The sequence below is a fragment of the Chanodichthys erythropterus genome, chromosome 2 (assembly GCF_024489055.1).
Source record: "Chanodichthys erythropterus isolate Z2021 chromosome 2, ASM2448905v1, whole genome shotgun sequence".
NCBI lineage: Eukaryota > Metazoa > Chordata > Actinopteri > Cypriniformes > Xenocyprididae > Chanodichthys > Chanodichthys erythropterus.
In genome coordinates, this window is record NC_090222.1 from 14,072,420 (window position 1) to 14,098,654 (window position 26,235).

Genomic DNA, 26,235 nt, shown 5'->3' on the forward strand with positions numbered 1-26,235 from the left:
TTCTAAACCATTCTAAACGTTAAAGGATACGATTTTATAAGGTAATATTCAGCACTTGAGAAACGGACAGCGACTCTTAAGTAGCACGTAGAGCGCGTTTTCGCGCGTTCATGTTAAGGGCATTTTTGGGAAACGCACGTGGAATTGCAGCGAGCGTTCGTAACCTCGCACGTAGAAAGCGCTCTTAAGAGCTAAGATACATCGTTATTGGGAAACCCAGCCCTGGATGTTTCTGTATGGTTAGTGGATAAAATTATGTAGTTGTTACTTAGAATTTTTGTCGTGTTTCCAGTCCAAATATCTAAAAATCTTAGATCAAGAAGCATTTTCTTGACAAGTAAAAATTATTTTCTTGTTTTTAGGAAAAATAAGTCAAAATTAAGTGAGTTTTTCCTTAAAACAAGCAAAAAAATCAGCCAATGGAGTAAGCAAAATAATCTTAATCCAAACTGAAAACAAGATTATATAGCTTATTTTTGGTTTGAAATAAGATTATTTTGCTTACCCCACTGGCAGATTATTTTGCTTGTTTTAAGGATAAACTCACTTAATTTTGACTTATTTTTTTTCTGAAAACAAGAAAATAATTTTTACTTGTCAAGAAAATGTTACTTGATTTAAGAACTTTAAGATATTTTGACTAGAAACAAGACAAAAACTCTAAGAAAGGAAAAGCATTTTTTGCAGTGTGTAGAGTTAGGTTGATTCAACTCATCAACTAGCATGTACTGTCATGTTAATCTTTTTTGCAAATCCAGCATTGAACTGACCCTCATTTGTGAAGCAGTTCAACCACGCTGTCCTCAGTGGCTCAGATGCAGGGAGTCTATGGAGACTCTTATGTTCATTAGTACATCCAAGAACAGAACTTATGTAAAAACAAAAATTTTTTTTGGGGGGGGGTGTTGGGGGCAGATATGGTATATCTCCAGCTGCTACAGCGAGTAAACAGAAATGGCGGACTGCCACGGCTAACTCAGGGCGATGTTTATGCTAATAGGGCAGATCATCTCCAGTCATAGGCAAGGCTTCCCTACGCTTACCTAAGAGTAGTGGGACCACTTGTTTGGAGAGACTGTTTATGATTTATGGGGATTATAAAACAAGGAGTGGGTGGATTTTTAACATTATAGGCTGTTTTTTTGTGTTTTTTTTTACACACACTGTACACATTTGTGTTCAAACACCTTATAAAAGTGAATTTTGCATAATAGGTCCCCTTTAAGGAAGAACTAATCACTGAATTTTCCAAAGTTTGCAAGATTAGTGCAACAATTTTTTAAAGAGCTCTAGGTTTGCTGTGCTTGTTTGTAGGACTGCACAATTTGAGCAAAAATTTGGAACGTTTTATTATTATTATTATTATTATAAAAATATTGAACAAAATAACTATAAGACTATAACTATAAGGCTATTTCACTGTAAAATAAATAACAAAACTAATATGTGTGTCTTTTCCTCATTTTTTCCCCTCATTTGGTTAAACCACTGATTGTTTAATTTGGTGGAAAACTGTATATTCCATTTTGTTTTCTGTGTTATGTTACTTTATATATAACATTAAAAATAATAATAATAATATTTCAAAAAAATAAATGTACCATATTCATTTTAGTGAATTTTACCCTGCATCTAATTTTAGTTGACGTTAAAGTGAAAAAATTTAACTAAATATTCATATATATAATTACATTTTACATATTAATTTAAACAAGTAACATTTAACAAAAAAACTACCAGTGGAAACTTACCTTGCTCATCTTAGCGCATTATTTTTAATGAAAATGTATGCACATATTGAGCATATTTTAATAAGTTATATTTATGGGCCTTTTGTGCCTTTATTCATAGAGGACAGCAGAGAGTGCATAAAAACAAAGCAAACTGGTCAGTCACTTTACGTGTTGTCAGATGGTCTGTTTCTAAGTTGGTGGTTCTTTGGTCAGAATAAGCTGTGAAATGGATTAGAATTTAAATTTGATCACTGAACCAAGTCAGATGAAGTAAACATTGGTCTCAAGTAACTGTGTTGACAGATGCGTTATGAATAAGGGCCCTTGATCTTGTGTTTGTATAAGTGTGTCTGTTCATGTGTGTTTGTACTTTCTTGGCTGCGTTCTGCATGAAACCTGAGCAGAAATTCAAACCGTGAGCCTTTGATGAACAAACACACGCGTGTGTATCTGTGCATGTAACACTATCCTTCTCGCTTACTCAGAGAAAACCCATACACACATGCCCACGCACACTCATGTGATGGCAGGGCACAGTCGTGGGCATGTGTCAGGACTGAATGATCGCTAAAAACATGTGGGGAACAGCTCAAGCTAAAAGGAAAACACTCACATATATGAGTCCTGAATAGTATCTCTCTCGTAGATTGTGTAAGACAGAGGCCTCATTGAGGCATGTGAGATCGGCCATGTCTTCAACTTTACTGAATCGGGGTGGGTTCATCCGCTGGAGCTCCTCCCTCGAAAGCGTCATTTTCTTCCCACTGTCAGTAAGCTCCACATCCACCTCGTCGCCCCGCTCCTCGCGCACACTCGCAGACTGACAAAAGGAAACACAGGCAGAAAAATAAAGGATGATGAGAGATTAAATGAATGTGCCCTTTATAAAATGTCTTTCATGGAACATGTGCTACCAACTCCACATTTGTAGCCGATGTGTCACAGTCCTTTATTAAAGTCATAATCACAGTAAAGTCAAATGTCCGATGTTGGCTCACAATTAAGCACATTTATGTGTTAGTACTGTGACGTAAAACAATAAATAAAAGCAAATTAGTGAAAAATTCAATACAGCATAAAATAGAGTACAAGAAATACTGTTGATGTATATTAACAATTATAATTTCAATGTAAATATAATACCTATATTTTATATACATTAGAGTAGGCTATTAAATACTGGATTTAAAATGTGCAATCAAAATTGTCAAAAATAAAAAAATAAAAAGTTAAATGGATGCCAAAACATATACACTGCCCTCCAAAAGTTTGGAAACACCCCTGGCAAAGTGTGGTTTTGGACAATATCAGCATAAATCCTTAAACTTTTTTGGTGCGAATACATTACAATAACTTGACATTATCGTTGAAGACCACAAATAATAATTTTCATTTTTATAACATATTAATGGCAATATATACATGTCAAAGTCAGATATGCCCCTTTGCCAGCTGTGATGCCTTGTTACTGGTTTAAACTTGGCCCAGGTTTGTAAAAGATTTTTGGGTCAGCACACCTTAATAGCTTCAACAATTGATTGCCAATTATGTTTAGAATAAAATGAACCAATCAGAACCCAGTTTAGGTCAGATAGCTGCTAATGCTGGATATTTTGATGAATCGAAAATTTAAGTTTTTTTCTATGTATAAGCTCTTTATATAATTGTGTTGTCCCTTATTAGTGCAAAATTATCACAAATTAAAAAGGATTAATGCCAATACTGTCCAAAACCCCACTTTTCTAAAACATTTCCAAACTTTTGGAGGGCAGTGTATATATAAAAGAATTATATGTACAGTGGGTATGGAAAGTATTCAGACCCCCTTAAATTTTTCACTCTTTGTTATATTGCTGCCATTTGCTAAAATCATTTAAGTTCATTTTTTTAATGTACACACAGCACCCCATATTGACAGAAAAACACAGAATTGTTGACATTTTTGCACATTTATTAAAAAAGAAAAACTGAAATATCACATGGTCCTAAGTATTCAGACCCTTTGCTGTGACACTCATATATTTAACTCAAGTGCATTTCTTCTGATCATCCTTGAGATGGTTCTACACCTTCATTTGAGTCCAGCTGTGTTTGATTATACTGATTTGACTTGATTAGTAAAGCCACACACCTGTCTATATAAGACCTTACAGCTCACAGTGCATGTCAGAGCAAATGAGAATCATGAGGTCAAAGGAACTGCCTGAAGAGCTCAGAGACAGAATTGTGGCAAGGCACAGATCTGGCCAAGGTTACAAAAAAAATTCTGCTGCACTTAAGACCTCAGACTGGGCCGAAGGTTTACCTTCCAACAAGATAATGATTCTAAGCACACAGCTAAAATAACGAAGGAGTGGCTTCACAACAACTCTGTGACTGTTCCTGAATGGCCCAGCCAGAGCCCTGACTTAAACCCAATTGAGCATCTCTGGAGAGACCTAAAAATGGCTGTCCACCAATGTTTACCATCCAACCTGACAGAACTGGAGAGGATCTGCAAGGAGGAATGGCAGAGGATCCCCAAATCCAGGTGTGAAAAACTTGTTGCATCTTTCCCAAAAAGACTCATGGCTGTATTAGATCAAAAGGGTGCTTCTACTAAATACTGAGCAAAGGGTCTGAATACTTAGGACCATGTGATATTTCAGTTTTTCTTTTTTAATAAATCTGCAAAAATGTCAACAATTCTGTCAATATGGGGTGCTGTGTGTACATTAATGAGGAAAAAAATGGCTGCAATATAACAAAGAGTGAAAAATTTAAGGGGGTCTGAATACTTTCCGTACCCACTGTATATTTAGTTTTATACTTGTTTTATTTTATATATTTTTATATAAAATATGTTTATATATATATAATATATAAGGGGTGTGACGAGATCTCGTGCCACGTGCTGTGATATTACCATGACGGAGTGTGAGGATGAAATTAGGATAGAATATGCCACTGCTACGTTTACATTACGCCTCTACTGTCGTTTTGCTTTTTATAGAAATAAAAATCATTTAATTCAGCTGGACATCGGTCGCTTCAATTCCATCCAGCTCATCCAACACGAGCTGCAGAGTCATACATGGTGCAGCAGGGATCGGAGTTCACTGATCATGTGACAAGATGACTGACAAGACCATGGCGGAGGATTCATTGCACATCTTGTAGAATGCGCGCTCAGCACCGCTGCTTCCTATTGACAGAGTATGTGTGATCGCGAAATTGAAAACGGAAGTAAAACGCAAGCCGCATCCAAACACGATTTCAATACCCCACATTTTGAGAGCGGCTCCCTGATGCATGCAAATATCTCCCAATATGAAAGCTATCTTAGGCTGGGCTGTGTAGTTGTAACCATCTCTTAGCTCTATATCATGCTTGAAGAAAAATTTGGTCTTTGCACTTTGAGAGAGTAATTTGATTATGGTTGTACTTGTTTGAACTTAATAAGACTGTTATTCATTTTTATTTCTCTGATCAATTTGTGGAAAGGAGTTCATTTAGGAGGTCAGAAGCTCATATTTATGTACAGTTCTAAGGTCTGAAGAGACTCATACAGGAGAGAAGCCAGTTGAGTTTGTGGCAAAACCTTTGGCAGTGCTTGAATATTGTTGTCATTCACTGCATATGATAATTCATACTCAGAAAGTTGAACTGAAATTACATTCATTACAAGATGATTAGTTAAAACATTTCAAATGCATTTAAAAAAAAATCACGAAATATGATTTCAGTAATTTGACATTTCTTGATGGTTTTCATGACGGTTTATGGTTTTATTATGGTTTCAATAGATGCACCCTGCCAGAAATGTTACCAAAGCACAGTGGGACTTTAGTGGGCTTATTCAAACAACATTGCAAGATAAACACACAGTTTCTGTGTTTCAGAGATTGATAATGATACTTAATATTCTTCTACAGACCACTGACTCCCTCGCACAAGCACAGTCACTTTGTAGAAAACAGAGAATACATTCATGTTTGATGGAGACAGACAGTCTGAGGGGGAGTGTGTCAGGGGTTCAGAAACAGAAATAGATATACTGAGACATAGAGAGGGAGAGTTTAGAGTGCCGCCTTCATGACCTCCAACAGGAAGTGCCGAAATCTCCCTCTCTGTTCTCTCTGGCAGTCAGTCACATTCTCAACATGGGACACTTCATGACGAGGCCTCATTTTGCACTGCGGTGACGTTAAACATTGAGCAACCACTGGCTCATCAAGTGTATTGAGCTATTCATAGAGTGTCATATCAAAGCACTAAAGCCCTGACTCAAACACGTGTTCGGTGGGTGGGCTGACAGGACTTTCTGAAGTAGCTTTAGATCTGAAACTTTAACTAGAAGGAGAACAACATAAACAAGGTCAAAAGTTAAGCAGCAGATTACAGCCTCCTGTCATGGCTTGTAATACAGCTCCTCAAGAACTTGTAACCAACTAAAAGCTCTGGTTCATTTAGTCACCTGTTATGTAATCTAATTATTTACCTTAATTCTGTGGATCTGAAATTTTGAGGACTGTTCAAACCAGTTCTATGTTCACAAGAGACACAAGGTGGCAAGTTTGTATTTCTATAAGTGGGAATGATATAAAAGCTACAGTAGAAGGTAAGATTTTCAGTCAATAACGTCATAAATTCGGGTTTGTTTCACACAGAAATCAACCATATGACTTATGAATATAGCTTATGAGTCATATGGACCTTGTATACTGTCACTGTATGGAATAGAACAGCAAAATATTCTAAAATATTTCCTTTATATTTGATTTTCTTAGCTTTTAGTCTAAAATGTTGCTTTATTATGAAACTTACCCACATTCACGTGTTGATACATTTTTTTGCATGAAGCTATGAAAATGATCAAAATGATGGAAAAAAAGGGCGATGGCTGGCAAAAAAACACTGTCAGGAAAGCGTTATCTTTAGCGGCATGTTTTTTGAATGGCGTGTCACGGGAGATGCTGCAAATGACGTGAGATGTGAGACGCAAGCACAACGGTTAAAGACGACCGTCTAGTGCGCGTTTACATTGAAAAACAATGGAAAAGTAGTTCAGTGTGTTGGAAAAATATCATCTGTGTGAATGACCCCTTAGTAGTGGACCAATAAATCATCAAGGCTGATATATCGGCTTATATTTGGAATTTTTTCTGTATGCCCAGTAAGTGTCGGAAGAGGGACTTGTATATTGACAGCACTGGGACTTTTATTTTGACAGTGCTGAGTTTACTGTCTTTGTTTGACAATTATGTCTAAGTTATTAGATCTAAAATGTTAAATTAAAATAAATTAAACAGTATTTGAAAAAAGTATTATAGCATTTTCTATAACTATAATACTTTTTCATATACCATTTACTATATTTAACATTTCTGTCTATAATTTATTTTTTTTATTATTATTTATTTCATATTCACTGTGTATGTAAAATTTGGTTTAACTGGTGTGCCAGTGCACAGTTTCTAACTAAAGTATACATTTTCAAAGTTCAAATTATTTAAATTATTGTTTCCATATTGACTCATTTTCAAATTATTTATTTCTAATTTAGTATTTATATAATATTTTGTCAAATAAATGTAAATTTTATTGCAGCATGTATTATTTACTATTTTAAAGGATTAGTTCACTTTCAAATTAAAATTTCATGATAATTTACTCACCCTCATGTCATCCAAGATGTTGAAATGAAGGTTTTTGATGAAAACATTCCTGTATTTTTCTCCATATAGTGGACTTCAATGGAGGCCAAACGGTTGAAGGTCAAAATTACAGTTTCAGTGCAGCTTCAAAACGTTCACGATCCCAGATGAGGAATAAGGGTCTTATCTAGTGAAACGATCGGTCATTTTCTAAAAAAAACAAAACAAAATTATATACTTTTAACCATAAACGCTCATCTTGAACTAGCTCTCTTCTTCTTCCTTCCTCCACAAGTCAAAGTTTGAACTAATTATTATATACTTGCATGTTGTATATGACTTTGATCTGAGGAGGGCAGTAATACACTTAGCAGTGTCTACACTGCCGAAATTCTAATAGAGAAGAAGAAGGAAGCTTGTTCAAGATGAGCGTTTATGGTTAAAAGTATATAATATTTGTATTTTTTTTAGAAAATGACTGATCGGTTCGCTAGATAAGACCCTTATTCCTCATCTGGGATCATGCAGATCCCTTTGAAGCTGCAAGGGAAATTGTAATTTTGACCTTCAACTGTTTGGAGTCCATTGAAGTCCACTATATGGAGAAAAATCCTGGAATGTTTTCATCAAAAACCATAATTTCTTTTCAACTGAAGAAAGAAAGACATAAACATCTTGGATGACATGGGGGTGAGTAAATTATCAGGAAATTTTAATTTGAAAGTGAACTAATCCTTTAATATATATATATATATATATATATATATATATATATATATATATATATATATATATATATATATATATATCATATATATCAAATCACCTTTATATCAGCCATCAGCCACAATACTTTCTAAACTATCAGCATCAGCCTTAAAAAAAACTATATTTGTTGACCAAAACTCTTAGTATCTTACCTCAAACCCATGTTTCTCTGAAGGCACCCATACGAGTCTCTTAGCCGCCCAATCAGCTTGGCTAGAGGCGGAGAACTTTGAGGTTGGTGACCCAGGCCCCGCCCCTGTGGCCAGGAGGCGGGTGACATCATTAGCACTGCCCCCCGCTGGCCTGGACATGGTTGTAGCACTGCATAGGAGAAAGAAGGAGAGAGATGTTACATTTTATGGAGGAAACACAGCAGAGACCGATCATTACCCTTAATAAAATTACAATCATCATCATTATGATGCCACTGAGGCAATCAGCCAGTCCATCAATCACAAGATAGGGCAACAGAGAGGGACGGGGAGAGACAAACCAACAGACAGAGAGTGTTGAGAGAGAAATAGGGAGAGGATTACAGTATTGTGACATTTAATACTGCAGTTATACTGAAGGACAGCCTGATCGAGAGCCTCAGCAACAGTATGCACATGAGAAAATGTGTGTGTGACTGTACATAACCTGTGCAAATATGATTAAGAAAATATACAACCACATGAACATATGTGTAATCTCAGCTCCACCAAAGAATTTATTAAAGAAGAAAAAGAAAACAATATTTTTCATGCTTGGTCAGTGAACCATAAACAATTATTGCACATTCACCTGTGGAGCGGTTTATAGGCAGGAGACAATTAATGTCACAAAATGTCAAAGAGACCTTTCTACTGAAAAACACTAGGAGAAAGATGCCTAGGGTCCATGATCACCTGCATGAACATGCCATAGTCCTGCTGCAGGGAGGCATGAGGACTGCAGATGTGGACAGAGCAATAAACTGCAATGTCCGTAATCTAAGATACCAAAAACAGTGCTACGGGGAGACAGGAAGGACAGCTGATTATCCTTGAAGAGCCAAACCACGTGTAACCATATGTCCCCCCAGATGTGTTTGCGAAATTGCAAGTGCCTTGGTGGAAGAGTGGGGTAACATCTCACAGCAAGACCTTGCAAATCTGCTGCAGTCCATAAGGATGAGATGCACTGTAGTACACACCAGATACTTTGAAATCAACCCCTGCTGGACACAAAAGAAGATATTTGAAGAATATGGGTAAGTTGTCGGGCCCCATTGATTTCCATAGTATTTTTTTTTCTCATACTATGGAAGTCAAAGGCTACTATCAACTGTTTGGTTACTGGCATTCTTCAAAAAAATCATCTTTTGTGTTCAGCAGAAGAAAGAAATTCATACAGGTTTGGAATAACTTGAGGGGGAGTAAATGATGAAAGAATTTTCCAACCCTGTAAGAAATTTGCTGAAAAAAAAAAAAAAAACAGTTGAAAGTGAAAAGATGTTTCTTTTTTGCTGAGTATAGTTGCCTGAACACCTTTTGACCCAACGTTTTGTTGTATGTACAATATTTGCATATACCAGCTCATGTTCAAGCATTAGACAAAAATTGTCTAAATTGTAAATTGACAATTGTAAATTGTCTTTTTAAATGTTTCGTTAGCATGTTGCTAATGTACTGTTAAATGTGGTTAAAGTTACCATCGTTTCTTACTGTATTCACGGAGACAAGACTGTTGTTGTTTTCATTATTAAACACTTGCAGTCTGTATAATTCATAAACACAACTTCATTCTTTATAAATCTCTCCAACAGTGTGTAATGTTAGCTTTAGCCACGGAGCACAGCCTCAAACTCATTCAGAATCAAATGTAAACATCCAAATAAATACTATACTTATGCGATTAGACATGCTGCATGATGAACACTTTGTAAAGATCCATTTTGAGGGTTATATTAGCTGATTGAACTTTGTTGTTTAAGGCAAGTGTTAGCTCTGTGGGTGGGGAGCGTGAGCATTTAAAGGGGCCGCAGCCTAAATTGGCTCATATTTAATAATGCCCCAAAATAGGCGGTTAAAAAAATTAATAAAAAAAAAATCTATGGGGTATTTCGAGCTGAAACTTCACAGACACATTCAGGGGACACCTTAGACTTATATTACATCTTTTTAAAAAAACGTTCTACGGCACCTTTAATATTTTTGTGGAAACATTTTTTTTTCCAAGATTCTTTGATGAATAAAAAGTTCAAAAGATCAGCATTTTTTTCTCAGTCAAGAAGCCATTTTACACAGATATATGTCACTATAAGGAATAAAAGACTATCTCAACTTCCATTTCATGACGACTTCAATTTCTTCCAGCATGGGCTAAAAGAATCCTATATCCGACAAAACCTTGACTATTTGGTTAAAGGTGCAGTATGCTATTTCTGAGAAACGCTACTGAAAGTGGATTGGGCCGAGTAGCACAACACACCTGTAGCCAATCAGCAGTAAGGGCATGTCCACATGATGGGGGAGGAGAGAGAGTGAGCAAGAGGGAGATTTGAAGAAAGACTGTAGAAAGAGACATTATAAAAGAGTGAAGGTCAGAGGGATATCACTGGAAAAAGAAGGGTTGTGTTGTTTCTGCTCCATACTTGAGTAACATTGGTTTTGCTGTTTGACAGAACCAAGACATGCTGTTGTTGTAACGTTAGCCATAGTAACAGGACAGTTTTGAGTGTCACTGTTTGAAGCTGGTGTGCTGCTGGAAACTAACAACCAACTCTTGCTTGTATACTCGTGTACTGTATGTTTATTTTTTGTTCTTCCTTGTCGTTTGTTCTTCATCTTTATTTTGCAAGCATTATTTTGCTTCACTTCCGCTATGATAAAGAGACATCTACTTTTGAATTGCGTATTCGTGCATTTTGGGGGTGGAGTAATGAAGGGAGGGATGTGTTTGTTTGGGGTGATTTTAACCCTTAAATGCATGACTGTTTTGCCAATCATTCTTACATAATCGGGTCTTTATCGACCCAGATCTATATCTTTCAGTAAATTCAGCAAATAAAAGGCTAGTTTTATGTTTGAGGTCACAAATATGAGCCCATTCGCGATCTCAAACGTATTCTCAAAACTATATAATTTAGGTCACTAACAGCTTCACCAGATGACCGATACAGTCATATTTGATTGCGTTCAGTACTTGCTCTGCAGTAAATCGCTGAGCCATTTCATGTTTTTCTTATTATTTCGTTTTCTGTCTAAATGAGTTGTCACTTCAGCATTGTGTATCAGACATTGCCACCTTGTGGAATAAAGGTGAATTGCACTTATTCCATCATCTAAGATTCAATTATTGTTGTGCAGAAAAAATATAAGTACACTCATACACACCTCGGGTCGTTAGTGACCCTATACAATTTTTACAAAAAATTAATACAAAAATAGGCATTCTTTTATAATTTTATGATTTTTTTCTTGTTATATTCTTTATAATGAATTGATTGAGGAATACCAAGAAAGTTGATGTCTAACTTTAAAAAATGAACGAGGAGGAGGCTAGTGAATGACGTCCCAGGTCACTAAAGACCCGAGGTATGCATTTAAGGGTTAAAAATCAACAGTTTTCAACAATGTTTCTCAGAAATCGCTTAAAGTAGAGCAGTGTTTAGACTTATGAGGGGAAATGAACCTATGAACGGCTTACTTATAATTATCTTTGCATGTTAAACTGGGTTAGGAGAAAGTATTTTAGCATAGAAAAGAAAAAAAAACACACTACATCTTTAAGCATTATCTGTGTGTTTGATGCAGGGGTGTTCCTCTGTGTGTGTGTGTGTGTGTGTGTGTGTGTGTGTGTGTGTGTGTGTGTGTGTGTGTGTGTGTGTGTGTGTGTGTGTGTGTGTGTGTGTGTGTGTGTGTGTGTGTGTGTGTGTGTGTGTGTGTGTGTGTGTGTGTTACATGTGCTACATGTGTGTCTGAGGTGGATAGAGGGACAATGTGCATGTTCTGAATTTGATGGATCAGTGAAGTGACAACCAGGCCAGAAAGCAAAGAGTGGAAATGAGGTCTTCACATATAACCTTACAGGGGAAAACAGGCCATTCAGGCTGTATATTCCAATCCATGATACATACTGCCAAACAAGCCCTTCTGCTTTATTGCATTCTAGTGCATAATGGCGGGGGACTGCATCTTAGCTGAACACTAAACCTGCCCAGCTTAAAGATATTGTTCATCCATTTACTTAGCCTCATGTTTCAAACCCTCATGACATTGTTCCATGGAACACAAAAGGAGATGTTACACAGAATTCCTTTGCTGCTCTTTATTGAATGTGAATAGGGACGGTGGCTATCAAGCTCCAAAAAACTTTTTCACAATCACAGTGGTCTGTATGATTTGTGCACTATTACAATCTAAATCCATATGATACTTCTGTGTCAGAAACAGACCAAAATAAATAGCTCTCAAATTTCATTCATATTTGCTAACATTAAAATATGGTGTGTAAAGTCTAGGGCCGTTACTATCATTTATTTTGGTAATAACTACTCAGCAGATTATTTTGATGACTAATCAGGCAATCAGATATTTTTATAGTAAGAAATAAAAATAAACCTAATTGAACAATAAAGAGTTACACTTTATTGTAAGGTGAATTTATTCAATTAATACTAAGTGATATTATTTAAAGCTTATAGTTTGGTTTAGGGTGAATGCTTCTGGTGATGCTTTAGTTTACTTTAGTTTTTTTTTTTTTAAATGTACTTCCTGTGTTAATAACATATGCATAATTACATGCAACTAACCCTAAACAAACCCCTATTCCTAACACCACCCTATAGTAAGTACATGTAGTTAAATAATATTACTCAGCACTTAAATGTAAGTGTATAATTACACTTTAACAAGGACACCTTAAAATAAAGTGTAACCAGTTTCGTTTAATGCTATTACCATAGAAAGTACAAGTAACGAGTAATAAAGTGTTACCCAGTAGCCTTTAAAATGACTTAAAATACATAAATAATCACAATAAGGCAATAATAATTGAATCAATTAAAAAGTAATCTTAAAATACATAATGTAATATATGTGCCACACATCAGCCTGTTTTATACTGCAATAAAGACAGATATGCATTAAAATATGCATACATATCTTGCAAATTAGTCAAGTCATAAGTTTTATTATATAATAGTAATGTGTGTACTATATGTAAAGTTTGCAATACAACACAAAAGTCATGCATACGCATTTTTATGGCCCTCCTAAGATGTCATCTTCACATCCCCATTCACTTTTATTGTATGGAAATTGGAAAAGAGCAGCATGGACATTCTGCAAAACTTGTCCTTTTGTGTTCCCACAGAAGAAAAAACGACATACAGGTTTGGAACAGCATGAGAACGAGTGAATAAGAGAATTGTTATTTCTGGGTGTGCTATTCCCATGTCAGTCCAGCCAAGAAAGGCCCATCATCATGTGTTCTCCAGCAAATGGAGCACAAAAAATACACCTTTACCACCTTCCTCTTTATGTGAGTGCACTAGAGAGAAAAACAAATCCTCATAAACCATTCTGATATTCAGTATTGCTCAGATAAACAGGTTCCCTGTTTAAAATAGCATTGTTATACACAGTTTAAATCCATATTCAAATCAATTAGCCTGCATAATAAAGCACTCTGTTGTGACATCCCGGCACTGAAGAGGGCTGTGAGCCTGTGGGCAATACAGGTCCTGCCTGACCAGATGCAGAAGTGGCCTCACCCGTCTGTGTTTCAAGACCTTTCATTACGAAAGCAAGAACTTGTTAAACAATTAAAGTCATCCAAGTTTTCTGACTGGGTTGCGCAACACATAGGGAATGTGTATGAACTAGCCAAACTATTATTTTTTTGTCATCTGCTCTTTGTCCCAGAGCTCAAAATTCCCCACGGGGCTTCAAAGCTCTTTCCACAGAACACAAAGTGATGCTGGCTGGTTTAGTCTATGCATGTCAATCACTTGGGTGTGTTTTCCTGAAAGTGTGTTGGCAGCGTCTGCCACATGACAGTTTGACAATTCGGTAACTTTGAAGGTATTTCCAAACGATCATGCAGAAGATGCAGGGCCATAACCAGCACACACGCCTCTCAATATTCAGAGTAACGGTCGACCAATGTGGATTTTTCAATAGTTGCCTGCCTGTGAGTGTGTGTTCTCTACATTGGAAAGTCTGGGTTGCACAACTTACCCATCAACACCGTCCCTCTCACAGTGACTATGAGATCACTTATATGTCTTACTCACAAGAGGTGAACCTGTCCGAGTGTGTGCGCTTGTGCATGACAAATATGACAGGAATGAGGGTGTATCTTTTTCATTCTATCTGTCTCATTCACTTCCTCTCTCAATTTTCCTATTTTAAAAGTATTTTATTGGAATGATTGTTTGTTTTACATGAAATATTGCCAACACATCAATAAAAAATAATTGCAAAATATAAGAAAAAAACATTTAAAGATACATGAAATCAAGATGAATGAAGTCAGTATGAATTTCAGAGAAGTGACCGGTGCCTGCAGATCATATATAAATTTGGCTGTGACAGATGCATGACTCTCTCTCTCTCTCTCTTTCCCTCATACACAAAGTAGTTTAAAGCTGATCTTTCATTTCTGACTTGTGAGGTAAGAATATGAAAAGATGAGACTAAACAAAAGGAATGGACATGATGACGCGACAATAAAGCACCAAACACGCGTTCTATTTTCTATTTTTCTATATATTATTACGATACCGCTAATAACGTCGGGTTCCCATGGCAACATAATTACGCGAGTATTATATGCGCGTTCCAGTCTGAACTCGCCTATACTGCCTTAAAATGCTGTCGTAGTAAGTGCCCTAGGTTTTGAGACACCGCGCCGGTAGCCGGGCTGGGTCGTGTCTGTGCTGTATGTATGTCTTGCAAAGCTGATCTATTCTCATAATAGAAGACCTACAATAGCCTACAAAGAGGAGAAACCACACCTCGGGCATTAGGCTATATGTGACAAATAAATAGAGCACCTCTGATGGGTTAATGTGGCACAGAAAGGCATGGACCGCTCATACTTTCTTAAGATGGCTCAGGGAAACACCCTTTAACGGTGATTACTGTATCTGCATATGAAGATGAGACATTCATGTCTCTGAATTATTAAATATATGTATTTACTTGCCTCCCAAAGAGCGTGCTATAGGAAAACGCTTAATACATAATGTATGAAACGTTTTGATACAGCAAATGCGTGTTAATGTGACTGTTTTCTATCATGCATTTTAATGCCGGGGTCTTGCCTGATTTCTATACACACTCTTGGGGGGTACTGTCCTTCTCCGGTGTCATTTTCGGCTTTATTTCGAGGCCCTATAACCCACTGAAACATGATCACGCGCACGGCACAGAATAAGGAGATACGGACATAATACAAGACAACGCGTGTCTTACCTTAAATGTGTTAATCCACTCTCAGGATATGACTAGCTGTGAAGAGAAAAGAAACGTGCTCTCGTGTTTTTCTTTTCAGTGTGAGAGTGCTAATAGTGCAAATGCGGCTTTTCACATTACAGCGCTCCCGTGAAGCCGCAAACTCATTCACACTGAGAATAAAATAGACAGTAAAGCGAAGTGATGGCAAACGGAGGACTTCGCCAAAACGCCGACGCTTCCTCACTATTGGCCAATAGCGTTCAGGATATGCACGCGTGGTCCCGCCCTCCAGAAAATAGAGGCTAATTAAAGCCCTCACTATCCCTTTAAACCCGCCTTGTGAATAGGACACCGCGGCCACGCCTTTGTACTGGCAGATTCTCGCTCGACAGCCAATTATGTGCGCGGCAGTATGATTGACAGCACTAACGAACCAATGGATTGAGTGGATCGGGTGAAGCTTGCCCGGATTGACGTGGCTGGTGGCCAATGGCGCAAGAGCAGCAGGTGCCGCTGCAGACTGTCGCGCGGAGGGCTAGAGATTTTGCGCGCTCTTTGTTGACAGCAGCGCAGTGTGTCTGTCTGAGGCGAGAATGATCCCTGAAGCGAGCTGGACGCCCCAGATTCCGCATTAATGTCGAGGAATCTGAAGACCAGGGTCTGGATGGCCGCTTCTGACAATTACACAAGTCAAAAAAGGAACAAAATACTTAAATTGGGCACAAATATATCATTTTCGTCTGTACAGCTAACAAATACAGTTACCATTTAACGTTAGCATTTAATTATTAACCTACTATTTGTATTATTATTAGTAATTTATACATTTTTACATGCAATTTAGTAGGCCTATTATTAGTAGGCTAGGCCTAAAACATTTACAGAGTTACAAAATATTTATATTTCAAATAAATTACATAGCTGCAAACTCCCCACCTTTCAGTGAGAACTCACCTTTTTGAGATCAAAATAGGTCACCAATGGGATTTGCATGACATTACATTAAGTACTGCTTGTTTCAAATACTGTACAGTGTTTCCTGTACTCTTTACTTTAAAAACTATGTAATATTTTATGTATTTGAGGTCTGAGATGTGGCAAACAGTATTACCAAATAAAAAGCCAATATTGTCTTAAATATCCTGTATTGCACTTTGTCTTTTATAACTTGAGATTTTAACCAAATGTTGATTAAAATGTTGCAACAAAATGTTATTTTTTTTACATGAAAAATTACAGTTTTGGACATATAAAACATAAATGAAAAAATCCCTTAAATTAACTACAAATGAGCATATAAAACAAATAACTTAAAAAAAAAATCTGTGAGCAGCATGCCCCTGCCTCGCGCAATGTTCTCACCTTTTCCCCCTTACCTGTTTGCATGCATGAGATTAGCATATATATTTATAAATGCATATAAAAATGCATTAGTTTCCACAAAAATATTTAGCAGCACAACTTTTTCCAACTGTGATTCTGTAACAATAAGAACTGTTTATTTTAATAATTGTATTTCACAATATTACTTTTTTTACCGTAAAACTATATGTTTTGATCAAATAAATGCAGTCTTGGTAAGCATAAGGGACTTCTTTGGGGGGCAAATTATAATAATTTCTTATTATAAATATTATAAATTCCTAAATATGCCCTGATAGCATCTATTTGATGTCTATTTGATGTGTGTTTATATCTGGAAAGCTTTTTTGTGTTCTGCAATACACTTATAGAACATTTCCTGTCAGATGTCAAATAGACGTTTAGAAGATGTCTTCAAGATGTTTATGATTTAAAAATGTATGCAAAACTGACATCTTAAAGATGTCCATCAGATGTTTGTACACAGCAAATGCTTTCCAGATGAAGTGATCTTTAATAGACATCTTGCAGATGCATGTGCTTTCTGGGACATCATTTAAGCATAATAATGATGAAAATCATTTATTAATTATAATAATTATTATCAGTGATAAATATAAGTTGCGTCCCAAATGACGCACTATACACTATGCACTTATACACTATGTACTCATCCATGTAGTGTGTGAATTGTATAAGGTCATTAAAGATGCGACTCCGACAGTTAAAGCTGCGACAGTTGAGTGCATGAAGTGTCCAACATTCCACACTTAATTTTTTCTGTTAATTTAGTGCATCATCCGGGTATTTAAAGTGATCTTTTTCTTTTTGGAATTTTCAGTGTGAACACTACTCACACTATTTATACTTAAAAACGTAGTGCATAAGTATGCAAATTGGGACAAACCTATAGTAATAATATAAATGTTTTTCTTGTTATTATTAATAGGTATATTGTCATTACCTAACAATTATTACAATTCAGATGTTCATAAAAATACCTTTTTAAGACCTGCATTTAAAATAAAATTTTAGAATACAAATAGAAATGTAGGAGACAAGTCAAGAAATCATGTTTGTTTATTACACATGTCCATGAAGCACATTCAGTAATGTGAATGGTATCAAAGGAACAGCACAGAGGCCTGGACACTGACTGACCAACAACAACAACCGCATTTAGAAAATGAAATAAAAATAGAACATGAGCCACTGGATGCCATGGCGAACTGAGGCATTACTGAATTGAGTAATGAAATCATCTGATAATTAGATAGGGTAATGGTTTTTTAGAGTAGGAGTATTTAGAAAACAATGAGGTCAAAGTGCAAGTGATGGTCCAGTTATGGCAGAGATATTAAACTGGAGTAACCTGACAGACAAGCACTCAGTCACACACAACACACAGGCCTGTTAATAGAATTTCGTAATCATGAAGACTAATGATAAACAGGGAAGCTTACATAAACAGGAAAAAGATAAATAGATTATAAGTGAGTCAATTAAAGCAACAACTGTTTATTGAAATAGAGCCCAGGGCTACATATCTAAGATTATCCTAATATAGTAGCAACTGTATATATCCCTAAGTTTAACCTGCAATACCTGAACAGGGTTCAGTCCAGTGCATGTATATTTCAGTCCTCACCTAAAACTACACCAGTGCTATCTGCAGAACTGCAGACCATTTTATCTTCTGCCTACTATGAATATGAATTGTCTGACTAAATTTAGTCATATATCTTCTATTTCTAATACTAATGCTATGCAATCATATATTTAAGCATAATTGCACAACATTTTTGAAAGAGAATAAATACTTTTATTCAACAAAGGTGCATTAAATTGATCAAAAGTAATATATATATATATATATATATATATATATATATATATATATATATATATATATATATATATATATATATATATATATTTATAAATGCATATAAAAATGCATAAGTTTCCACAAAAATATTTAGCAGCACAACTTTTTCCAACTGTGATGCTGTAACAATAAGAAATGTTTCTTGTAATAATTGTATTATTTCACAATATTAATGTTTTTACTGTATAAGTTTTGATCAAATAAATGCAGTCTTGGTAAGCATAAGGGACTTCTTTGAGAAAAAAAAAAAAAAAAAAAAAAAAAAAAGCATGTATGCATTTCTTTCTTCTATGGAGCACAAAAGAAGATATTTTGAAAGTCAATGGGGTCCAAATGACTTTATATGGATGAAAAAGAGACAAAATATCTTCTTTTCAAAGGAGAAAGAAATAAACAGGTTTGGAACAGTGAGTAAATGAAGACAAATGATGTCATTTTTGGGTGAACTATCCTTTTAACTGATCTCATACATCTACATCCACAGAACTCAGCAAAAAGATCCACAGATTTTAATTGGAACTGGAATATCCATAACTCACAAACTTCTACACAACTCCGACCCTTTGCATGTTAGTTTAATAAATATTTAGCATAATTTGATCATGCATGCAGCTACCAATAACAGTAACCAAGTTTCCATCCACTTGCTCTGTTATATTATCGTAAAAATGCAAAGTTTGCAAAATTTTCATCGATTTGGCCCTTTACCAATAAGATGAAAAAATACTTATTTTCGCTTTTGCAAAGAGACATTGATCAATATCTAATTTTAGTTATAAAGGTCAGTTCCAGTCATTTTTCAAATGTTGAATCGACATCAATTTGTTGTGAATTCACACGTTTTAAAGTAACATATAAATAACTAAAACTGAGTGTGTTATGGTTTTACATTTTGGAAAAAAAAAAACTTGTTTGTTTTCAGTTTTTGTTTTCGTACTTTGAACCATTTTCAATCCCTGAGAGAAAAGCTGCCCCAAAAATGATTCATAAAACTGTAATAGGCAACAAAGAATTGGCATAGAATTTATGTGCTCAAGTTAAACAAAACATGATTGCTTCGACACTCACAAAGTGTTTGGGGTAACGCATCGGATCGGATTATCTTTTTCCAGTAACTAGTAAAGTAACGGATTACTTTCAAATTTAAAACAAAATATCTTAACTTTTTCAAATAAGTAACGCAAGTTACTTTGTTTTCCAATGTATTAATTACATCTCTCCCGTCCCAATGTTAAGAGAAATCGTAAGTAAAGTGCAGAGACAACGCCTCTGCACTTTACTTACGATTTCTTTATAAAGTGCTTTATAAACATGATGGTTATTGTATAAACGCAAGCAGGCATTTACTCATCTCACTTTCACAAAACAGATTCAGTATTCCTCAAAACTAATAAAAACAGTGAAATGCAAATTCAAAATATTATGCAAACCTGCAACGATTAAATGTTAAATAACACAAATATACTTTATGTATTTAAACTCACTTTATTAACCAACATCTTTGCTGCTGACCTTCAATGATCCAATTCAACCATGCTAAAATGACTTTAGATAAACATCACATTTGTTTTTGTTTTTTTTATTATTGCTGAAATAAGTGTGTTGAACTTTCTTGTACTGTGTCCTATTCTTTAGTGATTCAGAATGGCAGCACAGCTAAAAGGTTTGTTTGAGCTGCGCCCTCTACTGTACAAGCATGAATTTGCATTTCCTTTAGCCTAAGGCTTATTCATTTCACTTTTTGTGTCAAAAGGCCTTTACATTTTGTATTTTTAGGGCCCGAGCACCGATGTTGTGAGGACCCTATTGGAATTGCTCAGGCAATTATTCTTCTTCTCCAAAATGAATCGCATTTTTGAGGGCCTAAACGTTCTCAAAACTCATGAAACTTTTCACACGCGTCAGAAGTGGTGAAAATTTACGTCTGATATGGGTTTCAGAATTAGGTGTGGCAAAATGGCTCGATAGCGCCACCTACAAAATTTCAATTAAGCGCCCTTCATGCTGCGTTTCACGTACAGTTATGAAATTCGGTAGACAGATGTAACAGCCCAATACCTACAAAAAAGCCCCAGGGTGTAAACCCAACAGGAAGTGAGATATTTTGAATTTTCTCTACAAAATTTTAGCAGTTTTTGCCATTTCCAGATGTTGTACTTTAACAAACTCCTCCTAGAGCTTTAATCAGATCAACATCATATTTGGTCAGTGTAATCTAAAGGCCTTTGAGACGTTAAATTGCGAAGATCTAGAGTTTTCGCTGAAGGGCGTGTCCGTGGCGGACTGACAAAGTTCGATGTTTCACCATGAAACAGGAAGTTGTTGTAACTCGGGCATACAATGTCTGATCTGCCCCAAACTTCACATGTTTTATTAGAGTCCTGACCTGAAGACATCTATATGACAATATTCAGTTACAGTCATAGCGCCACCTGCTGGCAACAGGAAATGACATGTTTTACACTGTGATGAACTCCTCATAGAGATTTAACCAGATCAACATCAAATGTTATCAGTCTAATCTTAAGACCTTAGCGATGATAAATATCAAAGATCTTGAGTTTTCGTTGAAGGGCGTGTCTGTGGCGGCCTGACAAAGTCTGATGTTTCGCCATGAACGATGAAGCTGTTGTAGCTGAGGCATACTATGTCTGATCTGCCCCAAACTTCACATGAGTGATAAAAGTCCTGGCCTAAAGACATCTATATGACAATATTCAGTTAGCTATAGTGCCACCTGTTGGCAGGAGGAAGTGTGGCACTTTTACATGATTTTGCTATAATTCTCCTTTATTTACACACAGGTGGCGGTGAGCCCGGGTGCAAGGGCCCTTTCATCGCTGCTTGCAGCTTTAATTGTTTTTAGATTGCGTTTTGTTGTTGTTGTTGCTTATTTTTTGTTCATTTTTTGTAAAGAAACAAACAAGCAAGCCCAGTCCAGATGAGAAAAAGCAACGCAAAAGTAATCTAACGCATTACTTTCTGTAAAAAAGTAACTAAGAAATGCAAGTAGTTACTTTTTTTGGGGAACAACACAATATAATGCATTACTTTAAAAAGTAACTTTCCTCAACACTGCTCACAAAATTTTACCAATAACAGCATTTCCATCAGCTATATCAGTAACTATTTTAATGCGCTAAACCTTTTTCCACAATAAATCCTTGGATGAAAACTTGGCAAGTGTCTCAGTACCATTTAACACATTTTACTATATTCAAATATAGAATTACATAATTTTATCCCAAAAATCAGCATACAAAATGTGGAAAATAGATTCCACCTGGGTCTGTAACTTAACATCAGCATAATACATCCTAATTGTCTCCATTACTCCCTAAAACCTCAAAACAAGCAGTCTCACTTTCAAAGGCACACCACTGGCAAACTAATTACAAAAAAAAAAAAAAAAAAAAAAAAACCTGTCCAGCAACATGCTTTAGGTCAGGATGCTTGTGTGGTTGTTTAGGAATGAATGGAAAACAGAAAAAAAAAACAGATGCCTCATGACAACAATACTACAGAGAGTAAATAAGTCATTTACCATAGCTACTACTACACGCTGTTATGAAACACTGAAGGAACACAAAACATGAATGTCTACAATCCAAACAGTGGCTGATGATAGATCCATGTGCTGCCCAATGAGTCAAACCACAGTTTCCCCTGCTGTCCAATCCAACAGTATTTTCTCTTACTTTCAAGCCACACCCTTCAAAAAATAAATATATTCTTCATACAATGTGTTATTCCATTTCCATACATACAGCTAATTCATTTTTGGTCCGTGCAATTGTGACAAATGTGGTATGTTACAAATTACGAAAGTGCTTCACATAATCTTTGTGTACCATGATACAAAACAGTGCTTAAACAAATAGAAAACTAAAAATACAGTACATAAGAGAAACAACTTGAAAATGCTGCAGATTTTCAGTAGTTTCTTGTTTTGCAGTGGCTCTAGCAGGCATTCTGACATTCAATACAAAACACAAAAGTTCCCACAACAAGTAATTTGATTTTTTGAGAGAGGATTTTTTTTTTTTTTTTGACAAAAATTCCTATTTGTGCATGATATTGCCATAAGAGGTTATGGCCCGGTTTCACAGACAGGACTTAGACTAAGCCATGATTAGGCCTTAGTTCAATTAGGACATTTAAGTAGCTTTTATAAACATACCCTAGAAAAAAAAAAACATTACTGGTGTACATCTTGAAACAAAACAATGGCACTGACATATTTTAAGATATGTCAGTACAAGTTGCTTTCAGTTAAAACATGCATTTTATTCTAGGACTAGCTTAAGCCTTGTCTGTAAAACCAGGGGCTGGTGTTATAGATATATCTCCTTCCCATTTTTAAATTCTACAATTGCTCATACAGGTTGTAGCCACTGGGGGCCACTGTTGTGTCTCTATCAGGTACATGCTGGAGCCACTGCAGCTCGTGTTGGTTCCAAAAGATCGCCAGGTTCAATCAGCACACTGGGTTGGTGTTGCAGCTCTCCTCTTGTCGAAATGACCTTCTCTATCAATCCCTCTATATTCCCCCTCACTCTTTAATTTCGATCTGTTTTCGGTCATTAAGTCTTTGACCTCATTTCAATCTGATTGACCTGAATACATTGACCTGCACTCTGACTCAAACTTTAACAACTTAAACTTTAGCTTCCTCCTGCCTGACTCCATCTGAAAGTTCCCTCTCTACAAAGCTCCTGCTTTTTGGGGGAATTCACTAGAATGAATAATGAAACATCCAAGAAGTGGCTCTAGTAATGGAAGTCCAGTCTGCAAAGTCATCTCTTGGCCTTTATGAAAGTTCTTGCTGTTTAGGTGACAGCGTCACTGCATCTGCTAACAGAAACAGCCCTAAAGTGCTGTAGAATGAGCTAAAAACCTGCAAACAAGTTAGCATTTTTTAACTTCTGGTTTCATTGTCCTTAAAGGTGCAGTAAACGATTTCTGAGAAATGCTGTTGAAAGTGGATCAGACCAACCACCAAAACACACTGTTCATGAATTTGGGGGCGGAGCTATCAAGATAGGGGTGTGATCCTTTGAGAGGCTACTTACTGCAGAGCCATAACCTCCAGCTCCCCCTCTCTTGACCTACTGTGGGCATGATGGGTGGAGCTGCATCCTCGAACCACACCCTTACCCCACCCAAAACCCTATCTCTCCACCCATTATACAGGTTAAGCTCCACCCTTGAGCTCCAGAGAGGTGGAGCTGGAGGTCATTATGCTCTGCAACGAGCACTACTTGGATCCTTTTGGGAAAGGGTGTGTTTGTTTTGGAGATTTCAAATTTAGGGTAAGTTTACACGAAAAACGATATGCTTAAACTGAGAAGTTTTTCCTTTGAGTTTTCCGCATATAGAGGACACCATTGACAAAATGATCCCCATTCACACAAATCCGTGAAAATGACTAAAAACGCTGTATTCTGCTGGCAGGCCATTAGGTGGCAATGAAACACTATAGACATGCAAAATCATGCATTACATCTTCGTTTTCACAGATTCGCATTTTTGTTGTTTTACACAGAGACCGTTTTCAAAACCTTGCACTTTGAAGCCCGTTTTCAGTTTGCGTTTTCAAGAACTTAAATGAACAGTCCATGTAAATGAACAGCCAAAACACATAAAAAGTTTTACGTTTAGTTGAAAACGGTGTCTTGTAGACGGCCCCTTAAACAGCACTTCTCAGAAATTGCTTACTGCACCTTTAAGTCAATAGGTTTTTTGAATAAGTTTATGGTTGAATGCCTGTAATACGGTCTGTGGTGTCAAGGTCAAGCTCAAGATACTTTCACGTTTTCTTCTATGACATAAAATAACTGTAATACCCCACTTGTGATTTTTTTAACTTTAACATCAGTTGAAAAACGTGCTTGATAACAGTGGCTAAATGGGACTACAGAGGTTGTTTGGGACATCGTCATTACAGCAAACAAGCAAACTCATCTACTCACTAGTCCGCTTTTACAGCCTCGTTGTGTTTATACTCGTGCTCTTTCAGACTTTCCAACTTGTAGATTTTAAATAAAGACTGAAAGAGTTTTTGGAAGCTTAATGGTGGTGACATTGAAGTCATGCACCCACAGTGTAGTTCATGCATATCCTACATTTAGCTTTTTACTAATGGCATTTGTTATTTAGGCTTTAAAATTCATAAAAGTTCATTTGTGATGATGAATATGCTGATTATGAATCGTGTTTGGTCACAGAGCTTATATTCTGCAATTATCCAAAAGTCAATGGAAAAATCGTATTGGGTTTTTGTCGAAGCAGTGATGCTAACTTCCGGGTTGGCACTCTTTTATCTCGACCAACCTGAAATATACAGATTTTAGCTTATGATACCATTAATGTCAGATTGTATTACTGATTTGAAAATTTTAATAGAAATGTGAGTCTGGTTAGACAAGAGTTATACTTGTATGACTGAAAACAGCTGTGTTTCCAAGATATCTGCCAAGTGACTTGCCTTGAAAAGGACTTTGATAGTCACAAGCTGAAATGCTGCACTGGTACAACTGTTTAGTGAATTTGCCCCACTGTCTCACTATTTTGCTCTTTGGTTCTCTTCTCACAGGCGTGAGAGGCCCCTTTCCCTTTTCTATTCTCCATCTTTTGTGCATTCTGTCTTTTCTCACCCCATCTTAAGCATGACCTTTTGTCATTAATCAGTCCTACATTGTCCCTTTATGGTCCTCTTTGCCTTAGTCCCCTGTCCAAGTCTGTTTTTCCAGGTCTTTGTCCATTTTCTGGTTCTCTCTGTCTCTCCCTACCCCCAGTTCCAACTCCTCCCTCCATCCTGACCCTTTTCCTTTCTTTCTCTACCTCCTTTTCTTTCTTTGACCGCTGCTTTTCCCGGTGCCCTTTTATCCCAGCCACATGGCTCAGTGTATGTGTGGGTGCTCGCTGCAGGAGTCTTGTCGAGGTGGTGGCGTGGGCTGAACGAAAGAGGGTGAGGGAGAGGGGGAAGAACAGGGGGATGGAGAGAATTGGTCAGAACAGGGAGGGACAGAGGAGGAGAGCTGCAGAGCCACCTCATTCTCATAACAGAAGGAGGAACGGGAGCCCAGGATGTACTTTTTCTCTGCTAGCTCTTTAGCGCTGCAAGTGGGCGTGTCTGTGACCTCATAAGTCCTGTTGAAGTACGAGTAGTCCACCTAGAGGTGGGGAGAGCGCATGACAATTACAAAGCATAACTAGATTTGCATTTCACATAAAAAAAACAGAAAAGAATATTGTTAGTTTTAGATTAAAAAAAATATTGTTTTGGTTCTACATAAAATAAATTAAAGGGATAGTTCACCCAAAAATGAAAATTTGATGTTTATCTGCTTACCCCAGGGCATCCAAGATGTAGGCGACTTTGTTTCTTCAGTCGAACACAAATGATGATTTTTAACTCCAAC

The 26,235-nt window shown here is 36.5% G+C and overlaps 2 protein-coding genes across 12 annotated transcripts in view; both read right to left on the reverse strand.

Moving 5' to 3' along the window:
* The window catches only part of myh14 (myosin, heavy chain 14, non-muscle), a 55,889-nt gene extending 40,159 nt beyond the window's left edge, over positions 1–15,730 (reverse strand). For all 6 annotated transcript variants that reach the window (XM_067401953.1, XM_067401942.1, XM_067401934.1 and 3 more), the window contains exons 1-3: positions 15,580–15,730; positions 8,290–8,458; positions 2,347–2,553 (exon numbers count right to left, since the gene is read on the reverse strand). In XM_067401953.1, coding sequence (XP_067258054.1) covers positions 2,347–2,553; positions 8,290–8,448 — 366 coding nt within the window. In that variant the 5' untranslated portion in view covers positions 8,449–8,458; positions 15,580–15,730. The remainder of the gene's footprint in view (positions 1–2,346; positions 2,554–8,289; positions 8,459–15,579) is intronic.
* A 4,359-nt stretch (positions 15,731–20,089) lies between these two features.
* Positions 20,090–26,235, reverse strand: part of kcnj14 (potassium inwardly rectifying channel subfamily J member 14) — a 38,792-nt gene continuing 32,646 nt past the window's right edge. For all 6 annotated transcript variants that reach the window (XM_067402011.1, XM_067402000.1, XM_067401975.1 and 3 more), the window contains one exon: positions 20,090–25,986. In XM_067402011.1, coding sequence (XP_067258112.1) covers positions 25,714–25,986 — 273 coding nt within the window. In that variant the 3' untranslated portion in view covers positions 20,090–25,713. The remainder of the gene's footprint in view (positions 25,987–26,235) is intronic.